Source organism: Podarcis cretensis (assembly GCF_951804945.1).
Source record: "Podarcis cretensis genome assembly, chromosome: 6".
In the NCBI taxonomy this organism is placed as follows: Eukaryota; Metazoa; Chordata; class Lepidosauria; order Squamata; family Lacertidae; genus Podarcis; species Podarcis cretensis.
Genome location: NC_137175.1, coordinates 1498278 through 1506650, shown reverse-complemented (window position 1 = coordinate 1506650; position 8373 = coordinate 1498278). Strand labels below are relative to the sequence as shown.

The window sequence follows — 8373 nt, the reverse complement described above, 5'->3', positions numbered from 1 at the left end:
TCAATGGGGGATTCCCGAAGAAGGTGGTGAAGGAAGAAGGGACAGAGGTCTGGACAGCATGAATAAAAAGGGACAACCCAAGCAAGGTAACTCCCTACGTATAGGAAAGGGAGCCCAGCTTGCCACAGGGGCATGGAGACACCTTCTCTCAGCTTCCCACCACATGTGTCACACGAGCAGAGGCAGACTGAGTGTTGAGTCAGCTGTGGTTGGTGGGGACGCCTCTCTCTAGCATGCAGATCCAAACTGATGTGCCATGCATGGAGGAAAGTCCCAGGGCCAGATCCTACGCCTGCCTGCCAGGACTCCTTCAGCCAAGAACAGGGAGTGAACGATGGCTCCTCCCAGGAGAGGGAGGAACAGAAGATGTTATCTGACCTGGCAGAGGCAATAAAATGAAAGCAGAGCAGCAGGAGGAGTGAGTCAAACAACAAGAAGGTTTCTATGAGCACATCATAGACAGCGGGGCTCTTAAATATAGGAAGTGTCAGATCATTGCTACATCTTGCCCAATATTGTCTGCACTGGCTGGCAGTAGACTTCATGGGAGGTATTCTGCCCACTGAGCTTCAGTCCAATCCCAAAAGGGGAGAGAGGGAAAGACCAGGCGGAAACTATTAGCTTCTGATCACAGAATTATCGGAGGGTAGACTTCAAGAAGATCAAAGCTATCCATTCTGAAGTAAATCAGCCCTGAGTGCTCACTGGAAGGACAGATCCTGAAGCTGAGGCTCCAAGACTTTGGCCACCTCATGAGAAGAGGAGACTCCCTGGAAAAGACCCTGGTGTTGGGAAAGCCTTGCGTCTGGGTGGGCTTGTGCCTGGGGCATTCAGAAAGAGGGCATCAGTCGTGCCAAAGGGAAAAGGGCCCCTTGGCTGCAGGAGGCAGGTGTATTCCCCTCTCCAAAGTGGATGTCATTGCCCACCTGGGATGCTTTCATGAGCAGAATAGGTTCCAGGTGAGGTGGGAACAGAGGTGAACTTCGGCTGGGGCTGACAAGGCTTACACCCCTAAGAACATAAGAAGATTCTGCTGGATCAGGCCAATGCACCATCTCATTCACTCCAACGTTCCTCAGATGAAAATAGGGACATTTCTCACTCCACCACAACTGACCCTCCTTGACCCCCCCCCATCCCCTCGCAAAATACTTCCTATCAGAAGAAGGGCGTGTGCCGCTGCTGCCAGTCTAGCTTAGTGATTTACTGGGTACTCGCTTGTAGAAACCCTGTCAGCTCCAAGGCAGCCACTTGCTCCAGCAGCCAAACTGAGCCTTCTCGAGTCTCTGCCCTCAGGCAACTTTGCCCAAGGTCCGCCCCCTTGAACAGGCCAACGCTCTCACCTGAAGGTGGACCCTCCATGGCCTCCCACCTGCTGCCCCCTCTGGGCTCTTGGACCAGGGGCTGTGGGAAGCACTTGGTTCCTCAGGTACAGCAGAAGGCACCCTTCCAGGTGGCTGCTAATAATAATAATAATAATAATAATAATAATAATAATAAGTATTCTAAATAATAATAGTCATGATGATGATGGAATCTGGATAGAGTGCCTCTGGCACTGGAGGTCTCACCAAGGTCAAGGCTGCCTTGATTTCTAATCGGCAGTGTGTGTGCAGAAAAAGATTAAAAAATCAAAGTCCACTTTGGAAAGCAACTCCCCTGGAGGAAGGGTATTTCCCAAGGTGCCCGCAGAGCAAACGAAACTGAGGAAACGGCAGGAGGAGAAAGGGTGACGCCAAGGAGGTGGGTTTGATTCCTATAGGTGCCAGCTGCGAAAGGTGGAAGGGACTCCCCAGAGGTCATCTAGCTCATCCTTCTGCAAGGCAGGAATCATAGCTATTAAATCCTAGAATAACTGACAGGGAAAGGACCCTGAGGGTCATCTAGTTCATAGGGTGTTGCTTAGGGAATGCTATTCAGCCCCGTGGAACCTTCAGTGTGGGGTTCTGCAGGGCTCAATCCTGTCCCTCACATTAACAACAACAACAACAACAACAACAACAACAACAACAACAACACAGATGCTTAACATCTAAGTGGGATTATCTGGAGGTTTGGAGTCTGCTGTGAGCAATATGCTGATGACACTCAGCTCTGTTTCTCCTTTACATCTGCAGGTGAGGCAGTGGAAGTTCTGGATCAGTGTCTTGCCTCAATAATGGAGCCAACAAACTGAAGCTCCACCCAGATAAGACAGAGGCCCTGTTAGTGGGTGGTTCCCTAGAACAGATGATTGGGAGATTGGTTGCTCTTGATGGGGTTACGCTTCCCCTGAAGGAGCAGGTTCATAGCCTGGGGGTCCTCCTGGATCCTTAGCTGTCGCTTGTGGCTCAGATGGCCTCCTCAGTGGCCAGGAGTGCCTTCTAGCAGCTTTGGCTGGTGGCCCAGCTACGCCCCTATCTGGACAGAGACAGTCTAACTCCCCTGTTGTCTATGCTCTGGTAATCCCAAGGTTAGATTACTGCAATGCGTTCTACGTGGCACTGCCTCTGAAGACAGTTAGGAAACTTCAGCTAGTGCAGAATTCAGCGGCCAGGTTGCTCACCAGGGCAAGACGGTTTGAGCCTATTGCACCAATCCTGGTCCCACTGCTCTGGCTGCCAATTAGTTTTCAGGACCAATTAAAAGTCCAATTTTGACCTATAAAGCTTTAAACAGCTTAGGACCACAATACCTCAAGGACTGCCTATTTCTATATGAACCTACCCGGACCCTGAGATCATCTTCTGAGGCCCTTCTTTGTGTGCCTCCTCCTTCAGCGGTCCAGAGGGTGGCGACACAAAAATGGGCCTTTTCTTTTCTTTTTGTGTATAATTTTTATTAAATTTTCTGTTTTACAATTTAGAATATTCATTAAACAACCTGAAAATGTCAGTGACTTCCCTTGTTCTCTTTCCATGGTTCATTTCACATACCATAAATTCCTTCATATTTTACATAAACTAAACCATTCAGTAATCCATTATTACATCCATCAAAATTGCACTGTTGAATTTATCTTAATGCTGCCAAAGTTTTCAAGTGTACACAAGGCAAGAATCACAGTTATAAGAACATGGTTCAATAGGATGGCATGCCACGGGTCATGTAGCCCAAACGGCTGCAAGGCAAGAATCTCCAATAAAAGGATGGTGGACTCCCCGACCCCATAGCAGTGGGGTGGGTGAGGAGGTACCCGAAAGGGCTACAGCAGCTGACTCCATTCCGCAAAAGGGTGAAAGAAAACCCTCCTTTACTTGGCCCATAGTTAACCCCTGGAACTCACAGTTGCAGGAGGTAGTTTTGGCCACCAACTTGGACGTCTTTAAAGGAGAGGCCGATAAATTAACGGAGGAGAAGAGGGATGAGGACGACTCTCGGCCATTATAGCTCTGTTTCTTGAATATCCCATTGGAGGTTTCCAAGCAGAGGTTGGGTGGCCATCTGTCCTGGAGGCTCAGGTGGAGATGCCTGTCTGGCAGGCGGTTGGGCTGGATGACCCTCGGATCCCTTTCCCCCTTTCCCCACCACCCTGGGCTCCCAGAACCCGCCACTCTCGTCTCCATTTCCCAAGCCCTCAACACTTTCGCAGCTGCTTGGCCGGCGACAGCAGGAGGGGAGGGGGCGCCACTTTCGAATTCGAATCCTTTTCGGGCTCTGCAAAGCGCTTCCTGCTCAACCGAAGGCTGCTCTAGAGTTCGAATCCTGCTTGCAATGCGCAAAGAGCCTTCCGCTCTCATGTTGTGTAAAGCGCTTCCTTGCCTCCGAATCCTGCAGCCCTTTGAAAGGCCGCGCGCGCCCCTCCGGCGAAGATCCGAGTTGGAGAGCCACTCCTCTCCTATCCGACGGAACTCACCGCCACCTCTCCAGGATGGCGAAGAGCAGAAAGACCACCAGCAGCGGCAGGAAGAAGACCAACAGGCTGAGCGTCTCGGCGGCCAGCAGCCCTAGCAGGACCAACCGGTAGAGACAGCGGCTGCGCCGCTCCAGCCGCTCCAGCCGCTGCACCATCCCGAGCGGGTAGCGCAGGCAGGGCAGGGCGCCGTGCTCGGGGCGGCTGGCGCGGAAGCGCATCTGGAAGCGGTGCTCCAGGCGGCCCCAGGCGCCGGGCCGGCGTTCGGGCAAGGGCTGGTATTCCGCGCGCCCGGCCGCCGATTCTTGCGGCGACTCGAGCAAGAGCATCTCTTCCTGCAGTTTCCGGATCTCCCACTCCATCACCGGAGTCTTCTGGCGGCACAGCGGGCAGCGCGCGCGCCCGATTTCAGCGGCGCCCGACGCCTCCAGGACAGCGCCCAGGCAGCGCGCGCACAGCTCGTGGCCGCAGTTCAGGCGCGACGGGCGGTGGACGTCGCCGTCGTAAAACTCTGTGCAGATCGGGCACTCCGCATCCTCCTCTCCGTCGGGGGACGCGCGGGGCAGCGCCGAAGGAGGCTCGTTCTCGCCCGTTCCCGCCGCGCCATTCGCATCCTCTGGTCCACCGGGCGCCGGGAGAATGCAGTCGAACTCTCCTTCAGACGCAGACGCCGCCCGCTCGGGCTCAAGCGCGTCCCCGAGGAGCCCTGGGGACTTTCTGGACGCGCCGTCCTCCTCGTCGCCACTCGTCGCCGCGTCTTCGGGCACCACACGGTCTCCTTGCCCTGTTGTGGAGGCGACAGCGGCGTCATCTTCCCCCGGCGCTCCCTCCTGGGCCTGGCAAAGGGTGCCGGTGTCCCGCGGGCCGACCTCGCCTTTCCCCGGTGCGGCGAACCCCTCCGAACCGCTGGGGCTGGCGCTCGAAATCTCCGCGGGCGAACCAGGCCTGGGGCCCGCGACTCCGCCGCTCCAGGCCAGGCTTCGCTCCGTTTGGCGGCGTCGAGGCTCCGGGTTCGAGGTCAGAGAGCTGCGCCAGGCGGCCCCTGGCGATCCTCGGGGGCCGGTTCGGGGGTCCGCGCACCCCACCGGTGGGTGCGGCTGAGCGTCTCGGAGTTCGCCGGCGTCTTTTTGCCCGTAGAGCGACGAGCGCTTTCGGCTGCCAAATAATACGAGGACAGATTCTCGACAGACCGGTTTGGCGACTCGCAAGGCGGCTGTTTCCGTATCTGGAGACAGGCGCGACCTGCTCCACAGAAGAGGCCTTCCAGGTGGGCGGCTGCGCAACCGAAGCCACCCACGAATCTTTCGACGGAACGACGGGGCGCCCTTGGGCTGTTGGCTTGTTTTTGACGGAAGGAAGAAGAGGAGTCCCGAGGATGAAAACGTGGTTCTCTCTGCCCCCCAAGCCACTTCATGGTTCAAGGAGAAATGTCCTAAATCGTAGAAGGGGAGGAGAGGAGAGTGGGAAAGGATCCTTCAGATATAAAAGCATAGAGTGGTACAATAGAATGGGATCCCGAAAGTCATCTAGCCAAAACCCCCAGTGGGGCAAGAATCAGAGCGATAAAAACACAGAAGGGGAGAGTTGGAAGGGGCTCCCAAGGGTCATCTAGTCCAACCTGCTGTAAAGCAGGAATCAGAGCTATAACCCCCTAGAAGGGAACCTTAATGGTCATCTAGTCCAACCCCCCTGCCCATAGGAGTTCCTCGGTTGGCTCAAACCACCAACCTTCTGCTTAACAGCCAGACACCCTTGGTCATTGTGGCACTTTCAGGCAAGGTGAAATAATAATAATGTTGTTATTGTTTTGTTGTTTTGCCGTTTAGTCGTGTCCAACTTTTCGTGACCCCCTGGACCAGAGCATGCCAGGCACTCCTGTCTTCCACTGCCTCCCGCAGTTTGGTCAAACTCATGCTGGTAGCTTCGAGAACACTGTCCCACCATCTCATCCTCCGTTGTCCCCTTCTCCTTGTGCCCTCCACCTTTCCCAACATCAGGGTCTTTTCCAGGGAGTCTTATCTTCTCATGAGGTGGCCAACGTATTGGAGTCTCAGCTTCAGGATAATAATAATAATAATAATAATAATAATAATAATAATAATAATAATAAAATTTATTTATATCCCGCCCTCCCCAACCAAAGCCGGGCTCAGGGCAGCTAACAACACTAAAACAGTGCAACATTATAAAAACATTATAAAAATTAATTAAAATCAAAATTGATGGCAACCATAAACTAAAGTTTTGTAAAGATTGCCAAAGGAGGGAGTCAGGCTGCGCCCTGACCAAAGGCCTGGTGGAACAGCTCTGTCTTGCAGGCCCTGCGGAAAGATGTCAAGTCCTGCAGGGCCCTTGTCTCTTGTGACAGAGCGTTCCACCAGGTTGGAGCCGCAGCCGAAAAAACCCTGGCTCTAGTTGAGGCCAGCCTAACCTCTCTGTGGCCTTGGACCTTCAAGATGTTTTTCTTCAAGATGGAAGGATCTGTCCTTCCAGTGAGCACTCAGGGCTGATTTCCTTCAGAATGGATTGGTTTGATCTTCTTGCAGTCCATGGGACTCTCAAGAGTCTCCTCCAGCACCAGAATTCAAAAGCATCCATTCTTCGGCAATCAGCCTTTTTATGGTCCAGCTCTCACTTCCATACATCACTACTGGGAAAACCATGGCTTGAACTATACGGACCTTTGTTGGCAAGGTGATGTCTCTGCTTTTTAAGATGCTGTCTAGGTTTGTCATTGCTTTTCTTCCAAGAAGCAGGCGTCCTTTAATTTTGTGACTGCTGTCACTATCTTAGAATTACAATTCTATTATTCTGCGGTCACTAGGATGTAAGTTTGAATTGTTTATTGCACAGATGGATCCCTTTACAGACTTAACACTTGATGATCTTATTGGATATTTAATAGAATGTGTAGAGAGAGAATAGCAATCTCCAATAAGAAGTTCAAGACATTGTAACTCAAGCTATGTGTCCCAATTGAAAGAAGGTGGGGCAAGGCTCGACCCAGAAAAGTCATTTGCTTTAATTGCAACAAGGAAGTACATGGGGCAGTTTTGTAGAGCCCCCAAAGCAGGGAAATCTTCTGAGAGTAAACAACCAAACCATGAATCTCACTGCAACCAGTAGTGATGGGAAATCAGACAGATGGTTGATAAATTTGGGGTGGCCACTTCACCGTTCATAAGCAATATAGAGTTAGGGTTGAACGCTAGATTGCTTATGAACCGGGGGGGAGGGGGGGAGCACATGTCCCAAAACTGATCATTGGCGGAATCCACTTTCTTCACCCCTCCATTGCGGGAACTGTCCATTTATTCCTACTCTCTGTGGAGATACATTTCCACAGCTGCTGACACTACATGTGACCTTCCACACAGGGTTGTTGTGAAGATCCATGGGGAGAATGATGAACATGAACAAAGAGCTGAACTGAAGCCATTTCCTCTTCACTTTGTTCAGCCTCCAACTGGATTCAGTCACCCAAAAAATATTCTTAACCCTGCTTAAGTACTTACAGTCACTCTAAGCACTGAAAGCACTTGCCGTCACATTTCGTAACTAAGGAATAGGCATTGCAGTGGATGCCTCTGAAAATTCACAGCATTCCTTCTGCAGAATCAAACTGAACTTACTCTGCATAACTCTGGCAGCAGTTGGCTTCCGTGAGCTTTATCGGGGCAGGAAATTTTCAACTGCTTCTCAGAACTTTGCCTAATTAGACCCAGCACTGACATATCCCCCAAGACTCTGGAAGGTGGTTTTGAGGGGGTGGGGGAGATATTCAATGAATTGATTAAACAATTACAGGTATGACTTTTCCTACAAGGGCAGAACCTCTCCACCAGCTTTAACTATCTCTCTCTCATCTACAGCAGAACCCAGGTGGAGACCCAGGATCATTGTCCCATCCTGCATGGTGTCTAATGCTCTAGAGGTTAAGGCACATCTTCAAATCACAATGCCATAAACACAAAATCAAAGAGGCTCTTCTCTCCTCTCATTCCAATAAAGAATAGTCATCCCATCCCACTTTGTCTCCTTCTTGAGGGTTTTCCCCTTCTCTTCTGAAACCAGCTCCTGCCTTTTGCCATATTGCTGCTCCCAAGTGGAGAGGGAAGGGGCGGAGAGCGGGGGCCACTTTCAAGAGGAAATTACTCAATGAAGTAAGGGTGTCCTTCTTAGATAGTAGATTTATTGCTCAGATAAGCCCTGGTGTCCAGCCCACTTCGGCTGCACAGCTCTGCTGGACTTCAAAGGCCACATTCCAAAGGCTCTGAGCAAAAAAATGCAGAGTTTACGCAGCAGCAAGAGAAAGCTGCAAAAGCTTCTTCAGAGCTTTCTTCAGTGTGCTAAAATAAAGTCCACTCAGGATATTAGCAGCTAGAAGCAGTTTATTTACAGCAGACTATCCATTATCTATCACAGCGAACAGCATCGTGAAAACACGTCCTCTCTCCTCAAAAGCGAAAGTAGAGAAAAAGAACAAAGACTGGAGACTCTCGGACATGACGTAGAATCTCCCCCCTCCCAACAGTGGGCAG

General features: G+C 51.6%; 1 protein-coding gene across 1 annotated transcript; it reads right to left on the bottom strand.

Annotated features, from left to right (window-relative positions):
- Positions 1-147: 147 nt before the first annotated feature.
- Positions 148-7471, bottom strand: LOC307219189 (ring finger protein-like; the record flags this gene model as incomplete). The annotated part of the gene is made up of 2 exons (XM_079982192.1): positions 148-5264; positions 7465-7471. The coding sequence occupies 2 exons, from the start codon at positions 7469-7471 to the stop codon at positions 3832-3834; spliced, it is 1440 nt and encodes a 479-aa protein (XP_079838318.1). The 3' UTR covers positions 148-3831.
- Between the last annotated feature and the right edge of the window lie 902 nt (positions 7472-8373).